Below are 19345 nucleotides of genomic sequence, written 5' to 3' on the forward strand. Positions count from 1 at the left end.
GCATGCTAGTAGATGATCAATAAATAACAAGATTTTTCATTAACAGTGTTATTAGTAATATCAACTGCAAAATGTTAACTCTGTTACTATTTTAAAAATTTCGTAAAGAACCTATTACTATAGTTAGCATATGAAAAATTCGTGATAAATGCTTGCTGAATGAACAGTCACTGAATGAAGTCTGAACTCTGTGGAGATAAGCAACAAAGGTCAGACAAGGTCAAAGCACTTCTATCTGTCTCAGTTCTTCTGAGAAGGATTTCCTAAGAAAGAATTTTTATCCCTGCCTCTTTTTCTGTCTTTGTGATTGTTTGACTACTTTAAGAGCAACGTAATTTTTCCCCTGATCTCTAGCGCCATTGCCAGAGAAAGATCTGCTTCTCCATTCTGTAATTAAATAAGACAGTATTATGATGTTCTAAATTTCTGCTTGTTATGATTCCAAGAGACTCAGGCTAGGTTGGTAGAACAAATAATATTTAGGTGCTTGGGCAGTAAACCAGGCTCAGGGCCATGGTTCTGGGGTGAGAATAGATTCCCCAGGTTTCCCTTAGTCTCCATTCCCCCTTAACCTAGCAGGCTGGTTCTCATTTTCTGCCATCATGGCTAATATTCCTGAGTTCTCCATGGCCACTAACACTCATTAGGTCTTCATTTGCTATAAATCCAGGCACTGCAGTGAAATCAATGTGGAAGACACCTTGAACGAGTGGTCCTGGACCTCAGTCCTTGCTTTGTTCTGCCATTACCAAGTCACGCGACACAGGACATGTTTTAACTAGATCTCGGTTTTCCCCTTGGTCAATGGGGACAAGAAGTGAGTCATTAAGAGCACAGGATTTGTAGTCAGAAACGTGTGGCTTCACGCCTTGGCTTTCTTATGTTAAGAGCATTGTAACTTTGTGCAAATTACTTAACTGCTTTCTATACCTCAGTTCCTTAGTTTATAAAATGACAAAAGTAATAACATCATATGCTGATAAGGGTCAATGAAACAATATCTCTAACATACTTATCAGAGCATAAAACACGCAGTGTCTCATAGTATCTTCCTCCTCCTCCACCTCCTCCTCCTTCTCTTCTCATTATTATTACTATTATTGTAATATTAACCAGTGTCTTCCTTGTCTGCAATTGTAATCCGCTATTCAAGAACCTCAGCTTGTTTACAGTACAGTATGGAAGTCAGGAATAGATAGCAATGAGCTAGAAAACGAAACAGAAAGTATGATTCAGATCTAAAGGAAGTCAGAGTAGACAGGAACTACCAAATGTAAACTAGAAAAACAAAGCAGATGTCATATAAAGGTACAAGGGTTAATAGTAAATAAAGACACCGATTGGGATACTAGATCACTTAGACAGAAATTTAGTGGCTATGCATTTAAATGAAGATGAGTTACATGAGTGGGAACCACTTTCTATATCGGAAGCATTCTCCCCAATACATGCAAACAAATTTTAGCCTACAATTTCAAAAATGCACTGTACCATATTTCATGAAATTTGAGTCTAAGTCTATAAATAAGACACACACTTCTTGCCCTTTTAAGTTTTTTATGGAAAATAAAAATTCAACTCAAACTCAAAAATTCCAGTTCACAGCACATAGGACAGGCCACATTAAACTATGGTATTCCATGAAACTAGTTTGAGAGTTTGAAATCTGACTTATCTGACAAGAAGCAACCCAAAGGGAAAGTGAACGCAAACAAAACTAGACAGATTCTGGGGATACCACTATCCAAGAACGGTGCTGACAAATACACCCTGACCCTTATTTCTGTGAATTTGTTTTCCAGAAATCTGAGAATTCTATTCTTTAAAAATTATGACCTGAATATAAAAGGAATAAAAGTCAGATATTGTCAGTGCAAAGGAATAGTAAAAACAAAACTAATAAACAAAAAAATGCTTCTTATCCCTGATCTAATGTTTTTCTGCCTCAGTACCCTCAGAGGTTGCCAAGTCAGTGGAAAGAAGATAAATGACAACAGATGGAAACACACGAAGCATCAGAAATCAGCAGGTTATGATAAATCTATAATGTGTCTTGTTCATAGGGAGAGAAATCTACAAATTCGGCAAAGCGCAAAAAGGGAAAAAAAATATTAACCTCGCCATTTCAAAATTGGCTTTCAAAAATTATTTTTTCTAGAAAATGCAATGCTTTGTTGCTAAATTTGGTTTCCTTTTGTACAATCAAAATCAAATAAATAAGAATCAGGAGTATTAAAATCAAAAGTGGAAATGTGTCTTGATTTCCCCTAAATCTGGAATTATTATATTCCTTTTTCCTTCTAAGTGTAGTACTCTAAACTAGATCTTTCTGTTCCTATCCTTCCTCTAATTGTGTGTGTTCACATATTTTCACCTCACTAAGGATTTCTGGGTCCCTGATATCTGTTTCAAAGCCAGTGTCTAAATGTTGTGCAGAGGGCTGCGGACGTTAATGACAGTTATGATACAATCAATACTGCAGTTCGTAATCCGCAAGGTGAGGAATAAAGTACCATGCAACTTATAGAGAAAACATGTGACCTGCTGGTGGTTCTCAGCAAGCTCAATGTCTGACATCTTATATCATGAATCCAGGGGTACTTGGGTCAAATCTAACTGCCATGCTAGATGGGTAACAGATATCTTCTAGGATACCAGTGACAGTGACAGATAGACATTTTAGCTGGCACTTACACACTTCCAACAGAAAATAAACACAGCAAACTTTTATTGGGAATAACACCACAAAACTATAAAGATTTTTAAATGCCGTCCCAAATAAAATGCAACAACAAAAAAATTTACAGCCGAAAGGAAGCCAAAAAGAAGATGACAGCCTCAGTAGAACCCTTCAACACTGATTTTTCTGCATGAACATGTGTTACTTTAAATTATTTTATACCATCTCTTAAGTCAAAATGCAAAACTGTAAGGCTCAGGAAAAAATCAGACAGGAGACAGCCAGAAGTACAGATCCCACCATAAACCATGACATCTACACTGAAATAAATTGGTTATAATGGGTCCTTAGGGGCTGGGCAGAGGGCAAACAAACTTGACACATCGTCTGTTCCCTGACAATGGTCTCTACATCTCATGGAAAGAAGAGCATCTTAAGATTTACAAACAATGTTCTCTACAATTTTTATATTCATTTATACTATATAAATATTGTAAGGCAGTGTTCTCCATGGATACATAATTTTAAAGTTATTATACAGTTAGAAAATAACATACTATTTTTCTAATTTATAATGAAGTTAAAAAGAAATGAGTATTCTATTTAATACTCTTCTTAGTATGAAAACACGGCGCGGTTCCTAAAGATTGCTGCATCATCTGTATCAAAACAGATTGTACTCATACTCAAGCATCTCTGATCTGCTGTCTGTTGCAATGAGTCTGTTTTAACTTATACTTTACTTTTTTAACTTACACTTTATATTGAATAGTATAGCAGCAAAAGAAACTTTAAAAAAAGAGAATAAATCAGCTTACCCTTTATTATCATACATCTGCAAGTTGCCTCTAACAAACATATTTCAAACCTAGAAACTCACTTGATTTAAAAAGTAACACTTTGATAAGTAACAGAAATATTATTTAGTAACATGCCTATCATTTCTATTTACTTTCTTACTTTCAAAGAATTTTATCACCTTATTTTTTGAAGTTTCATTTCAAGTTTCATCACTTTCTTTTTTATTTTATATTGAAGTACAGTTGCTGACAATATTATATTGGCTTCAGGTGTACAATACAGTGATCTGATATTTTTAAAGATTAGGCACCATACAAAGCCATTATATTATTATTGATTATATTCCCCTGCTGTACATTACATCCCTGTGACTTATATATTATATAACTGGTAGTTTGTACTGCTTAATCTCCTTCACCTTTTTGTCCATTCCCCACCCCTAACCCTCTGGCCACCACTAGTTTGTTAATAATGTCATTTTTTTTCCCTACAAGAGCTGATAACTTTTGACCATGTGAAACACAGACTTGAATATGAACCTGAATAATTGCTGTTTCCCTGTAACTTGTTGCAGAGGAGAACGTAAGCTGTTTGAGAGTTGACATCCAAACATCTGCAAGAATTGTGACTTTCAAACCCAACCAGCCTTCAATAAATATCACAGGCTGTTAAATTTAACAGCATTGAGACCCACCTCAGGCTCAGGGTCAGCACTTGCTCCTTGGACTTCAGTAGATCCCCGACTTTAAAACTGGCATAGCCCAGAAAGCTTCGCTGAAAATAAGAAAGAATGGTTTCCATTAACTTCTGAGGTTCTCAGTATTTTGTGTCACAGCAATCACACAAAATTAGTCTTCAGAAGAGTGAAATGTTAAATCTATTAGCCTGACAAATATTTCATTGACAGAAATACAACCATCAATAATAGATATCCACTTCATGGGGCAAGGTTGAGGGATGCAAATGCATTCTTCTCATTAAAAACAGAGATGAATAGCCAGGAAAATAACAAAATGTCTAACACAGAAGCCAGGACTTTTCCATGAACACATTTTCTCCCCATATGAAAACTGGGAGAAAAGAAAAGATGACAGACTTTTAATATTTACCAATGCCGTCCTTGTTCTTATTAGAATTCCTCAAGTCATGGGCAGCAACAACTTTGTATTCCAGATATGAGCAAATCTGTTAGTTGGAGCTATTTTTATGTGGGATTCTGTGCAAGTTATAAATAGAAATGCTACATTTCTCCCCCATCACAGCAATGTTTAAAAGTATTTGTTTCCTTTGTTATTTCTACACTAGCATGGGACAATTTCACTCCAACACACAAAAAAGAATGGTACTTATTCAATTATATTTTCTAAAATTGCTTTTTTAACCTATCATACTGGGTGTTGACTATCTATGAATATATCTATCTTCTAAACTCTCTTACTCATAATATAAAGAATAAAACACTAAATTGGTTTTTCTTTTCCAGGATAAAAATCTTTCATCTCTTTTTAATATTCCTGGCTGCTTGTGATTTAAAAGTCACAATATTATGGTATACCATAAATAAGATTTCTCATTCTCCTTTCAAGGTCAAGATGTAAACATGAAAATGTCAGTATCAAACCCATATTATTACCTATACCATTGCTGCCTAACACACTGTAATACTTTACAAGAAGTCTACCCTACATCTTCCAGAACATTCTCTCTTCATAGGTCTGTTGTCAGCCTGCCCTAGAACGAGATGCTGGACTTAAGTCAACTGGGTCTTTTCAGAGGAAAGTGCGCAGTGATTCCATCCATAAGAGGCTGCATCTACACAAAGTGATCTTTTAGCATAGAGAAGACAAGCTTCGGGTCAGAATTTTTCTCCTTCTTTTCAAAGTTCTAACTTAGAAGAACTGGTTCAAAAGTCTTAAAGGCAAACATTTGAAATACAAGTCGGTTGTAAGTTGGAGATGCCTATATGTTAGTGATGATAAAACCTAATTAATTCACTTGAAACTCGAAGAAGTGGTTTAGATACCAAGTCGTCAAATTGGGGATCATAGAAGACTAAATTATTAGGTGAGGAATGTTATGTGAAAACAGAAGATTTGTGGAAACAAGCTGTAATGACATGAGTGCTGAGAGTGAATCAAGGCAGAGAAGAAGTCCACGAGCTGTGTGAACACAGCCAAAATTTAGGGTGACTTTTCAGTAAGGGGCAGAGAGTGTCTAGGAGAGACCCAGCTGAACAAAAGCACTTATGCCACCTCAGCAGATAGCCTACTAGGACGTCCCTGTATAAAAGGGCTCCCCTTCTCCACACTGCTCGTCTCCATTCCTTATCCTGTTGTATTTTTTCTATTGTCACTTAAATATTATGTATTTAATTGTTTATTCTGTCCTCCCCTCAAAATAAAAATTGAGATTTGAAGTTCCACAACGAGCTTTGTTTTCTGGTAACCTCCCACTGCCTAACACACATTAGGTGTGTGATAAATAGTGACTGACAATAAATGAATGAATGAATGGCATAGACACTAGCTTTCAAGTAATTTATTCTGAGCTATAAAAGAAATGCTCCTTCTGCAGATATGTATAAATCACTATAATTCACTGAACTGTGGGAAATCAAAACAATTTTTTAGCTTGCGGATTGTATACCGTGGTAGTGAATTTCACTTTAGCATTTTGTATTTTAAAGAGATGTCTTGCTTATTACTCTTTCACCAGTAATTAGGGTTATTAATTTAAATTCTACCCCTCACTCATTATCCTCACTTGAAGAAAATGCTCAACCCATCAGAAATGTCACGGTGTCCCCAAATTTCAAGTTATTTCTTCTCTTTGCCTTTTGAGATTTATGAAGGAAGGGATGGTTTTAGAATTAAGAAAACAAACTGCACATGCCATGAATGTTAGTGCGGTCTTTTCAGCAATAGAAGCAGCAGATGTCCCAGACGGGAATGTAGCAACGAGAGACAGGTGGAGGGGCTATTTTCAGACATGCACCCCAGACACACCAGCAGGCACAGCTGCAAGTCGTCTGTGACCACAAGTCATTGAATGTCTCTCCTGCCCACCAGGCCGGGAGCTCCTGTGGAAGCAGGACCTTGGCTCGTCCATCTTCTAGCTCAGCCCATTGTCCGGAACAGAGAGGCTGCATGCTACGCCCACTGCTGCACTGTGAGTGTTTGCAGTGTGCCAAAAAGGATGCCTGTGAGTCAACCTTTTCCATCACAACTGTCAGCCATGTGCTTAATCTCAAAGGATATTATCCTTTGAGAGAGAGCTTACAGAAATCATACAATCCATTATAAATCAACTTAGGTAATGGCATTATGAAAGCGTGTTAAACCAGAGGAAGTGTTATTTATTCTAAAAATATTTTTTTAATTTATTCTAAAAATAACTGTACATTAGGACTACATGTTGCATAAAATGCATTTAATAAAATCCCCCAGTTTAAAGACAGTGCCTAATTGTTTCACATTGCAATACCGAACAATGGACTTGCCTATAGTCTTACTTTCTAGCAGGTTTTTATGTGTTTGCTTCACCTCAGTATAAATAAAACTAGGACCTTCCACATCCCTGAAAGTGGAAAACACATCATTCATTTACATGAATATTCATTGGACTCCTGGTCAAAGAATGAATTACAGAGAAAACAGTCTTCTCTGTTATGAAACCTGAATTCCCATGGAGGGAAAATAGCACACAATGCTAATGCAAAAGAATAACTTAATATAGAGTTATTTTATCTTTACTGTCACTTTAATCATAATCATAGAATTTAAGAAAATTATTTCAAAAAATCTGTTTATATTCCAAATATAACTCAGGGAACAATGTTTCCATCTCTCCTTCGGTATTGTTTCTAAAATTCTTATCTTCAAGGTTTTAAACTGGGAGCTCCAATAACAGTGGAAAATTTAAAAACAAAGAAGAAAAAAAAATTAAAGTGTCACTGGAGTTGGAGGTCTGAAGTGTAGTTCTAAATCCATGATTATGTCCAAAAATGGAAATCTGGGCAATTAAATCACTTCTCCCAGCCCCCAGGCTGGCTGTCCACTGATGGGCACTGTCAAGCTCTGTTTGTGTGTCTTCTCTCTCACAAATCTGGGCCTTGGACAAGTTACTCCACCATAGTAGGCCTTAGTTTCTGGATGAAAAAGTTGCGTATGATAACTGTATCTTTCTCATAGTTATTGTTATGAGAATTAAAGTAATCCAGGCAAAGCACTTAGTACATTGCTGGGAAAATAGGAAGCACTGCATAAATATTAGCTTGCATAGTGCTTAAGGAAAATATGCCCAGAAGTCAGATGACTTAAACATAAGTCCACTTCAAATACTTTTTGGAAAAGGCAGAGAATTTAAGAAAAAAAGTCTATGAGAAATTCCTATTATAAAAAAGAAAAATGTATGTTTAAAATTAAAAGTTAGATTCAGGGAAATATATAATAGAATAAATTCTAGTGAAAAAAAAAGATACGAAAGTTATGTGGTCCTTTACAGTTCTTAGTGTTGCGCACATGTTACCTCTGATTCCTTATAGCTCAAATTTTTATTAGATCATGTGGAATGTTTATTAGAGGCCAAGAAATGTCTGAATGAAATCAACAAATATTAAGACTTGTTAAGACGTGGCCAGTCTGTAGATGAAGAGACAGGAACCCAGGGAGTTAACTGGCTTACACCTGGTCACAGAACTAGTTAATATGCAGAGGCCAAGTTAGAATCCAGGTTTCTTGCTCTTCAGTCCAGAATTCTTTCATCCCCCTCACGCTGTGCCTCATTTCCAGGACAGGTGGCAATTGCCTTTCCTTCTGACAGGCTCTCTGCCTGCACTCTGTGCGGCTCTGACCTTTCTTCCCTGCTCATGACAATGCAACACTCACCATTATCATTCTGGTGCAGGCACCCAAAGCAGATGATCATTAAATTGCTAGATGCACGATTTCAATCACTCACCTGGCTGGAGAGAGATATCAAGCAGGGTGGAGAATGCAGGGCACCTGTCTCAATCCCTGGCTCTGCTCTACGGGGTGCGTACAAATAAACCGTTCATCCTGCCTGCCCTGGCGGGGACTCAGCGCAAGTCACAGACATCCAGAAGGCTCAGCAGGGTTGCATACCTGCCTGAAGCTCCATCACCTATGTTCACCTCACAAAGCCTTTATTCAAAGTTTAGGTTTCCTTTATACTACAACTTTCATGGATCTCCCAAGTTTTTCCAAGTACTGTCCAGAGCTGCATTATCCAGCATGAGCACTAGTTTGTGGCTACTGTGAGTTGAGTTGTGTTCTAAGTGTAAACACAAATCAGATTTACAAGATGTGATATGAAAAACGGAGTGTGAAATATATCATTACTGATTTCTGAATTGATTACATTTTGAAATGATAATATTTTACATATACTGAGTTAAATAAAATATTACAACTAATTTCACCTGTTTTCTTGTTACTCTTTTAAAAGCATGGGCTGCTAGAAAATTTTAAATTACATATGTGGCATGCATTAAATTTCTAGTAGACAGTGTTGTTTTTTTATTTTTAATTTTTATTGGAGTATAGTTGCTTTACAATGTTAGTTTCTGCCATACAGCAAAGTGAATCAGTTACACGTATACATATATCCCCTCTGTTTTGGCTTTCCTTCCCATTTAGGTCACCACAGAGCACTGAGTAGAGTTCCCTGTGCTATACAGTAGGTTCTCATGAGTTACCTATTTTATACATAGTAGTGTATATATGTCAATCCCAATTTCCCAATTCATCCTCTCTCCCCCCTTGGTATCCATAAGTTTGTTCTCTACATCTGTGTCTCTATTTCTGCTTTGCTAATAAGTTCATCTGTACCATTTTTCTAGAATCCACATATAAGCGATATTATACATTTGTTTTTCTCTTTTTGACTTACTTCACTCTGTATGACAGTCTCTAGAAGACAGTGCTGGTTTTTGAGGATATCCATAATACTCTGACATATTCTCATAAAACTATATACTGGAACTGTGGTGTAGGTTTTAAAAGGTCTTTGAAGACCAGAAGTTTATATTGTGAGGCAGGCTGATACACAGCACCTCCTGCACATAACTTACAGGATGGGCCCTTTTTCATACTTTTGTACAGGTACTTCTTCTTCCCTCTCTACCCTAACAGACATGGTTGTGTGGTTTCCCACTCTATAGGAAGGGACAGAGGGTACAGGAACTATATGCGCTGAAAAAATACATCACAAAGAAAAAAGAACTGAGAGAATATCTATTACAACTTGATGAACAGTCCAAAGAACACATTAAAGTGCAATTTAGGGCAAAATCATATATTATAAAATTACATCTTTACTATGAATATACCTCACAAGGTCTCAGAGCACAGATTGGTATCTGCTTGACTAAGTCATCAACAAAGGTGTGGTTTCATCTAATAGATGCTGCTGAAGAATGCAAAGAACTGAATGGAACATATTTGAAAGATTTATAATAAAAAATTTTAGCTCATTTTTTAAATTGGAGTACTTAGTGGCTAGAGTCCTTGGCACATTGTAATGGCAGAGCCATTACCTGCTCTATGTTCTTGGCCAAGAACTTAAATTCTCAACAGTTTTTTCAGTGTCCAAAAAAATATTTTGGAGGAGTGATGAGATGTATATTAATCAGCGGTGCTTCACAGCTGCTCAAGGTGTGACAATTTTTCTCTATCCAGAATATCATGTACTCTGAAGGTGTACTCGATTCTTACCATGTTATTGCAATTATTTTTAGACACCCCATCCCTTTTTATTCTGGTGGTTCTAAAAAAATATAAGGTGGTTGGCAAACCAAAATCATGGTATGCTTCCTAATGCATTCAATACATATATCATGATTTGCTAATTTCCGGGCACAGAACTAGGGCTATTAAAGTAAACAAAATATACATGATCTTTGCAATCATGGAGTTTAACATCTAGTAGGGGAGTGGAGACATTACTAATATCTAATACCCATTCTGCCCAAGTTGCATTACTAATAGCATCTTGATTTTGTTTAAATGGGAATTGTATCCCGATTCCCTTCTCAGTGATCTTCTCAGTGATTATGTAAGTGGTGGGACAGTTGGCCCTCTGTACCCTGGGATGCAGAACCACTGATATAGAACCCGCAGATATGCAAAGCCAACTGTAAGGGACTTGAGCATCCATGGATTTTGGTATCCGAGGAGGATCCTGGAACCAATCCCCTGAGGATATTGAGGAATGACTGTATACCAACTGAGTTTTCCTTTCCAGAATTGAAGGAACAGGATGAGTTGCTCAGAACCTTTTCAATTTGGAATGTGATACCTGGAAGTGTAATGGTCAGACTGTACAACACTTTAAGAAAGGAGAAGCACGACAATGGACAGAACCTGGTTGCTTTAAGTCATTTTGAGTAGCTGGAGCCTTGGGCAATTTCCCCATGACTTTTCTTAACATGAGAAGAACAAGTCTGTTACCTACTGTTCATCCAGTTACTTGCTTCTGAATGCATTCCTAACTGATACAATAGGCATGTTGGAGAATGCCCATTGAAAAGTTTCTTTTGGTCCAGGAATTATAGAAGAGTCTTTGTCAAAGATGAGGACACAAGATAACAAATGTTCCACATTATAAGTTCAGAAAACCTCATCACAGTGCCTAAAAGGAGCCAGTTTAGAGAAACTGGTCTATTAGTAACACAGCCAGTTCATATAAAGGTAGTGTTAGAAGAGAGAGGTCAGAATTTGGGGAGGATACAATTTAGGAAATGAAGCGGATCTCTCTCTTCATTACCTTCAGGAAGACATATTTATCTCCAAGGCCAAAACCAAAGTCATGGGAGTATGGACCCAAAACATGACTTATGAAGCTTGAAGGTGTCCAAACCATCTCTGCCTCTGCTGTGTTGGGAGCTGGTGATCGTGTCTCCTTTGAGAATCATTGATTATCTAGTACCCGATGCTGCTGGGGCTCATAGAAACGGTCAGCAGAGACATGGCTCAGCCAGAACCAGATCCCCCATGATGGGAAAGTATATAGTGGGAAGGGGCCTCCAAGGCCTCCAGGAATACCTATATTTGTGGTCACAGGAGAGCCAGCATTTCATTCTGCCACAAAGAGAACTCAGGCAGATTAGGTTGAGAAGCATCAAAACCAGCATAAAGGGCACCACACCTCATGGTGGGGAAGCAGAGAAGGAACCTCTCCCCTTTCCTTTCTCCTGAGCAACTGAGCAATGAGAGGAGGAAAGGGGAGAATGTGTGAGAATGGACCATTCCCCCTCCCCCCACCACAAGTTGCTAGAAGCACAGAGATGTCTACAGCCTGTAGCAGGCAATGGTGGAGGAGAGGGTGGAAGAGAATAATTTAAAACCAGAGAAGAGACTCAAGTTTTAAAATGAATAAGATGCACTCCATTCCAAGAACTTGAATAAGAGAAAAAATAGGGGGAAAATTCATACAATTAGGCCAAGATGTCATTAAAATCTCAAGCAAGGGGGATTTAACACAGAGAAATTGTGGAACTGAGCAGTTAGAGGAAAATAATTAAACCAGCTCATCTTTCTTGAACCTCAAAAAATAAATGGGAATTTAAAAAAAAAAAAGATTAACTTATTAAGAGTTATAAATTTCATTCTTTTTTTTTTTTTGCCATTTGCAACAACATGGATGGACTTGGAGGGCATTATGCTAAGTGAAATAAGTCAGACAAAGAAAGACAAATACTGTATGATATCACTTATATGTGAAATGTAAAAAACACAACAAAATAGTGAATAAATCAGAAAAGAAGCAGACTCACAGATACAGTGAACAAACTAGTGGTTATTAGTGGGGAGAGGGAAGGGGGAGGAGCAAAATAGGGGTGGGGGCAAAAGGGTTATTATGGGATTATATGAAACCATGTGTGTGAAACGTTTGAAAATTGTAAAGCACTATAGATTATTTTTTTGATTAAAAAAAAGAGTTACAAATTTCAGAAGGCCTTACATTATATGAAGGAACTGTAAAGGGTGTGAGGACGGCTTGCACTGGCGGTTCTAGTTTGAAGGAGGACGTCTGAGTGGTCGTAGGCAAAAGGCCTGTGACCCGAGTCCTGAGCTGGGAGAGAGCACCAGTGGGGAGCCAGACAAGGAGACTGCATGTGTCCTGCAGGGACAGAGGTCTGAGGCTGGGAGGACTCGCTGGTTCCTTGGGAGAAACTCTAGAAGCCCAGGTAGTCTTGGCACCAAGATTGGCGGTGGAAGTGAGAGCAGCACAAGAGGCTGAAGGGACTGGCAGGAAACAAAGCATGAAGATTCATTTAAGTCAAAGAGAGTTATTCAGCCTGTTCCAGGAAGAAACTAGAAGGCTGTGTTCGGCATGAGCGAGCACGAAGTACTCTTTTCCTTCCCCTACACTGAGAGATGCCGAGGTGGCTGACTCACTTCTCAGCCAATGCAAGGCACGCTTTCTAGAGGGTTCCCTTGGCCGGTTGGGATGGCAGCTGTTGCCAATGAGGAAATGAATGCTACCTAGTACAGGGCTCCCCACACCCACCGGAAGAAGGTTGCCAACTGCCTGTAGGATTTCAGGGAATTTCAAATAGGCCTTTCCGTTGGCAGGGCCTCTTAAGACTCAACTTACTTCTGGACTTTTTCCACCCTTCTGAATGCAAGATCTCAGGGACCGGCCTGCTGGGCTATTCTTCAGGAGCCTCCGTTGCCTATAAACTTGCCTAAGCAAAATTGCCTGTTACCCTCTTGCTCTCCCAACTTTTAAAAGCTTGAGATGCAATGGCTCAGATGCAGCAGGAAAACCTCAGCTGGATTTTCCAGCACTGGGCTGCCCTTCGGTGGCAGCTTCTGTTTCGACCTGCCCTACAGTGTTGAAGCAGCTGGATGCAGAAAACATCACAATCCCACGGCTAGTCAGCCCTCTGCGTCCTTGTGGAAGCGGTCGAGCTCACACCTGCAATTTCCCAGCCTCCTGTTGGTCCAGGAATGTTGGCTCCGAATCACGTCTCAGTTACCTGCAGGGCAATTTCTAGACTCATCTCTAGCCAGCTGAACTAAATAAGAATTCACTTGAGGATGATTTTCAGGAGACAAGGAATGAAGTCCATGCAATTCCGCAAATATGTGACTGTGTCTCCTTGCATGGTCACACCCTATTAAGTTAACTCAATTTTATTTGTCAGCTAGCAGGCAGGAGGTCAGAGAAAACCCAGATGATTAGCTTAGAAGTGATGTGTGTGCCTTTTGGAAACAAAAGAAACACTTACCCCAACCTCTGGCGGGGGATCCTTATGTTCAGGGAGGACACTGGTTCTAACCTAAGGAGAAAAACAAACATTTTCTGTATGACTTTGGAGTAGAAACCAGTGCAGAAGCTTCACACAGGTGCTGTTTGCATTTTCCCTCATCTGACGTCAATTCAGACTCTGTGGTTAATCATTACTGAAGGTACCTGTGTATGACATCCACTGTGGGCAACAACGACGCTATCCTTTTATAGTTCCTGAACTTCCTGAGGTTCTCAAGTAGACAGAGTTCCTCCCATCACTCCTTGTCAAATACAGAGATATCTGGGCTTTAGGTGAATCACTTTTAATCTCCTTGAAAAGCAAAGCTCATTCAACATTCCAGGGAAAGGACAGAGTTGGCACAGAGAATGTCATTCCATGAATGCTTATAAATATTTATTCTCTTTTAGGATATCTCTCTCTCTTGAGAATTCTGGGCCAAATTGTGATATACCATCAACTAGATTCCTTTGAAAACTAATTCTCAATTGTGGGAGAGGACAATAGTGTAAAATAATTAGTCATTTGGGGAAGCTTTTCATATGTTTAAAAAGCATTCCAGGTGAAAAATCAACTCCTTAGATGATAAGTAGACATATTTCTCCTAGTGGGTGGTGATTCTCAACCCTGGCTGTACATTAGAATTACCTGGGGACCTTTCAAACTACCTGTGCTCTTCCCTGTCCATGGATATTGACCCCAATGTATAGTTACGAGTCTATGATTCTCTAAGAAAAAAGATGTTTCCGATAAAAAGAAGTCACAATTATCTTTCTCACTTAAGAAAAAGCTAGTAAAAGCAGGAAGAGAACATAAAAACCTAAATCTAGTATATCTAAATTTGAAGTAAGGATGAGATAAACAAGTTAAATGAATACACAGCAACATACAAGAACACTGTGTTTAATTGGAGAGGAGAGGGCTGCGGGGAGGGATGGGAGAGAGGAACCCAGGACCATATAATGGGTCAACATTTTAGGGGGTCATTTTAACAAAATCCCTTTGGAGGTGCAGCAAGGGCAATCATACTTCTTTGTTTCTTTATGACAGATCCAGCATTATCACTTGTACAATTTGTCAGTCATAATGACTCAAAATTGTTCACCATTATTTTGTCACACAAAATAATGACAGGAGAGATCCCAACAGAGTAAACAACACAATTGACAGAACACGCTCGGCTCAGGATTTCATGACAGAGAGCTCACTGTTTAAGAGCATTTCCAGGTTGGTAGCTGCATTAACGTTCTTTGATCCAGAATGTTCAGAGGTACCCTTCAGTCTCATTATCTGGAAATCATTAGCTGGCCTCAAAGGATGAGGAAGCTTGGAAACTATATATTAATACATAGCGCGCTGTAATGGACCATATAGTGTGTGTGTGTGTACACACACAGACTATATAAATACAGTGTGTGTGTGTGTGTTTGTGTGTGTGTATAGACTATATACATAGCATGTGTATATACACACACACTATATACATATATACATATGTATACTAGAATAAATTAAATACATAGTGAATAAATATTCACATACATGCAACTCATACACACACGTATATATGTGTATATTTATACATCATCTTAAGAAAATATTTGATATCCAAATAACATTACCCAAAAGGATATATAAATATAGTATATGTATATATACATATATAGACTATATACATAGTGTGTGTATATACACACACACTATATACATATATACATGTATATATATATATATATATTGGGGCTTCCCTGGTGGCACAGTGGTTGAGAGTCTGCCTGCTAATGCAGGGGACACGGGTTCGAGCCCTGGTCTGGGAAGATCCCACATGCCGTGGAGCAACTAGGCCCGTGAGCCACAACTACTGAGCCTGCGCGTCTGGAGCCTGTGCTTCGCAACAAGAGAGGCCACGATAGTGAGAGGCCCGTGCACCACGATGAAGAGTGGCCCCCACTTGCTGCAACTGGAGAAAGCCCTCGCACAGAAAGGAAGACCCAACACAGTCAAAAATAAATAAATAAATTAATTAATTAATTTAAAAAGAAGAAAATATTTGACATCCAAATAATATCATCCAAAGGGATATATAAATACAGTATGTGTGTGCACATATATATACATATATGTATATATTTATATAGACTATACACATAGTGTGTGTATATACATAACACTATATACATATATACATATATATACCAGAATGAACTATATATACAGTGAATAAATATTCACATACATGCAACTCATACACTAATGTATGTGTATTTATATATCATTTAAAAAAAATATTTGACGTCCAAATAACACTATCCAAAGGGATATGCTTGAATTTAGAAATAAAGTGAAAGAAGTCCGAAACTGTTAAACATATGTAGGACGGCATATAGTGTGTGTGTGTGTGTGTGTGTGCGTGCGTGTGTGTGTAGACTATGCAATCTAATGTTGGACAAAGGTAGAATAATAGTGACAATTCCTCCAACATAGTCATTAAACTCCTAAATTTAAATTGATTTTATCAGTATAACATTTATTTCTTAAATGTTAAATAAATATGAATAAACTATATAGAAAAAAAGATTTTTAACACAAAGGTGTATACTATGAAAAAGTCTAAAGATATTCACAGACTGGTTTGCCATATCCAGTGTGTGCGTGTGTGTGTGTTTGTGTGTGAAGGAGAGAGAGAGAATGAATTTCACTTTACATAAAAAAAGTATTTTTGAAAAGTACATGGACATCACATTTTATTAAATCATGGCACGTTTAAATCACTAGCAGAGCTCTTGATTTAGAGGAACTGAAAGACAAAATTATAAATCAGTTTTAAATTTTACAAAGTCAAATTTTTATAGGAAATGTTTGTTTAAATCAGCATGTATGTACAGTTCTAAAACCTTTATATTTAAGGTCAGTACTACTTATGTTTAGCATATAGGTTACATATCGATGATGCTTTTCTTGCATATCATACAACTGTCTTCACAGTGAACACAAACTAGGTGGCAAACATTGGGTTTGCCAGTGAATAAGGTCCCATTCCTTCTCTTCGGGACTTCAGAGTCTGGTGGGCAGGACAAATGTATGAATAATCCAGGACAATGTCATAAATTCTATAATGGAAATGTGAGCATCTTCATGTCTGCATTCAGAGTGAAGAGTAACTAGTTCAGCCTGTAAGTGTCAGGAAAGGCTTCACAAAAGAGGTGGTCTGGGTTTTGAACAATGCGTAAGAGTTTTAGGTAAAGAAGGATGCGACAAAGCAAGCAAGGCGTTATGTATCAGGCATGCGGCATGGAGTCGTAAAAGCCCATCTGTGTTTGGAAAAGAGTGAGTATTCTGATGATGCTATAACATGGGGGCCTCTAGGGATGTGACAAAAGCCGACTGTGTTTGGGGAGAGAGGTTGGGGGCCATTTGCTGTAGAGGTCCATCTATCATGTTATGGAATCGGAGCTGTACGCAATTTCTAGGAAATCTAGCAATGCGTTCAAGTAGAGGAGTGACATGATCGGAGCCCCCTGAATCATCCCAACTCTGCCCAGAGTCACCTCGGTAGAATTATTTAACCTCTTTATGCCAGTTGCCCTTTGCCTTTATGTCAGCTATCTTTAACACAGGGTTAATAAGAGACCCCATAAGTTGTCACGAGTATGACATCTTTTCAGCACTTCGAACAGTACTTAACACAGAGAGGGAAGGAGGGAGGAAGTGAGAGAGAAAGGGAAGGAGGAAGAGAGGAAGAAAGGAGGTGAGGGGGGGAGGGGAAACAAGAAAGAAGACAAAAGAGAGAGGGAAGAGATGATAGAGGAAAGATGGGAGGAAGCAGAGAGACAGGGAGACAGGACCAGAGGGAGGAATATGTCACTGAAAAAAAAAAAAAAACGTAAATAAACCCTGGACAGATTTAGCTAAGATCTCTTGGTGAGAAAGGGATGAAGCAATGGCTGTCACTGTAGCATCTGGAATATTCCAGTTCATCGGCAATGTCATGCCTCCTGAGATTTCCTGGCCTTCCTTAGGAATTCATTTTCCCTTTTTTGGTCTTATTAGCAGTTCTTCTCCCTGTTTTTCTTCACCATACCCCTCCCTGTCCCCTGTCCCTTCCTGGAAGATAAGAATGTCTGCCTGACTACACGTTTAGAGTTCTTATAACTTCCTTTTGTCTGGATTTTTATGATATCAAATAAAGCAAGAAAGATCAATTACTAGAAGAGGTCATGTAGAAAATTATATATTCCGTCTTGAATATTTCTTAAGGTTCCTGTAAAACAAATTCATTTCCTTCTCTATCAACTTCATAAGCTCAACATTCTATGCACAAAATTTACCCTGAAAAAAAAAAAAAAAAAGAGAAACAACCAAAGGAAAATCAGGTAGCATATAGTGAGTGACACTCTTTCATCAAATCCTTAGAGACTAGTTCATAAACTTTGTTTCCAAGCAAGAGGCTACTTGGGCTACCACTGCAGTGGCTGAACATAGCACTTCAGTCTATGGGGCACAACTTATTAAAAGAGTCACCCTTGCTACAAAGAGCCTGGGCACAGCTACCCTGAGCCAGGGAGGAGGGTGATTGCTGTATTTTTCATAGGTGAGTGGTGCTAGGATATGGTTGGGTAACCAGATCCACAGAAGGGGAGGCCGTGCTGCCATGACGCTGTGCACCAGGGTGTCCAGGCCTGGACCTCACTGGTAGGTGAGGAAGGAACAACCTTCCCCTGGAAGGCAGAGTGGAAGATGTTGGCAATAGTGGAGGCATACCTCGGGGCAGGGAGAAAGCCCAGATTCTTTCCTCAGGCTATTGTCAGATCTGATAAGATCTCTGATAATGAATGTGTCACTGAAACACATCCCTTTTTTCTAATGAATGCATTACTCTTATTCTTTCTATATCTCAAATTAAAATATATAATATCATCACATTTACTTGTTCCACTTGGAATGAGATACAGAATTGCCTTAATATTCAAACACATGGAAATCTGACTGCAACAGAAATGTTTAGCCCTCTTTTTTTTTTTTTTTTTTTTAATTTTATTTATTTATTTATTTATGGCTGTGTTGGGTCTTCGTTTCTGTGCGAGGGCTTTCTCTAGTTGTGGCAAGTGGGGGCCACTCTTCATCGCAGTGCGCGGGCCTTTCACTATTGGCCTCTCTTGTTGCGGAGCACAGGCTCCAGACGCGCAGGCTCAGCAATTGTGGCTCACGGGTCTAGTCGCTCCTTGGCATGTGGGATCTTCCCAGACCAGGGCTCGAACCCGTGTCCCCTGCATTGGCAGGCAGATTCTCAACCACTGCGCCACCAGGGAAGCCCTGTTTAGCCCTCTTGCACAACATGAGTTTTTGGAGAGGAAGCTGCTCAGTCAGGATTTTATTTCCTAGGATGCCTTGTATTGACAGATAACCATGTAACTAGTTCCTATCAATAAAATATACGTATAAGTGATGTTTGCCGCATCTAAACTGGATTTTTCAGAAGTGGGTCTAGAATGCCCTCTCCATTGTCTCTTTAGGTGACTGCAGAGCTGCACCTGGGTCCCAGAATGACCATATAAAAGGAAGCCATCCACCATCCATCACTACCAGTA

General features: G+C 38.7%; 1 protein-coding gene across 8 annotated transcripts in view; it reads right to left on the minus strand.

Moving 5' to 3' along the window:
* INPP4B (inositol polyphosphate-4-phosphatase type II B) overlaps positions 1–19345 on the minus strand; it is a 758305-nt gene that overhangs the window by 234324 nt on the left and 504636 nt on the right. For 7 of the 8 annotated variants that reach the window (XM_059922536.1, XM_059922531.1, XM_059922530.1 and 4 more), the window contains 2 exons: positions 13737–13787; positions 4176–4255 (listed from right to left, as the gene is read on the minus strand). In XM_059922536.1, the coding sequence (XP_059778519.1) occupies positions 4176–4255; positions 13737–13787 (131 nt within the window). Of the gene's footprint in view, positions 1–4175; positions 4256–4590; positions 4636–13736; positions 13788–19345 lie in introns of those variants that run through there. The other variant, XM_059922537.1, reaches the window with a different exon arrangement.

This window comes from Balaenoptera ricei, chromosome 5 (genome assembly GCF_028023285.1).
Source record: "Balaenoptera ricei isolate mBalRic1 chromosome 5, mBalRic1.hap2, whole genome shotgun sequence".
Taxonomy (NCBI): domain Eukaryota; kingdom Metazoa; phylum Chordata; class Mammalia; order Artiodactyla; family Balaenopteridae; genus Balaenoptera; species Balaenoptera ricei.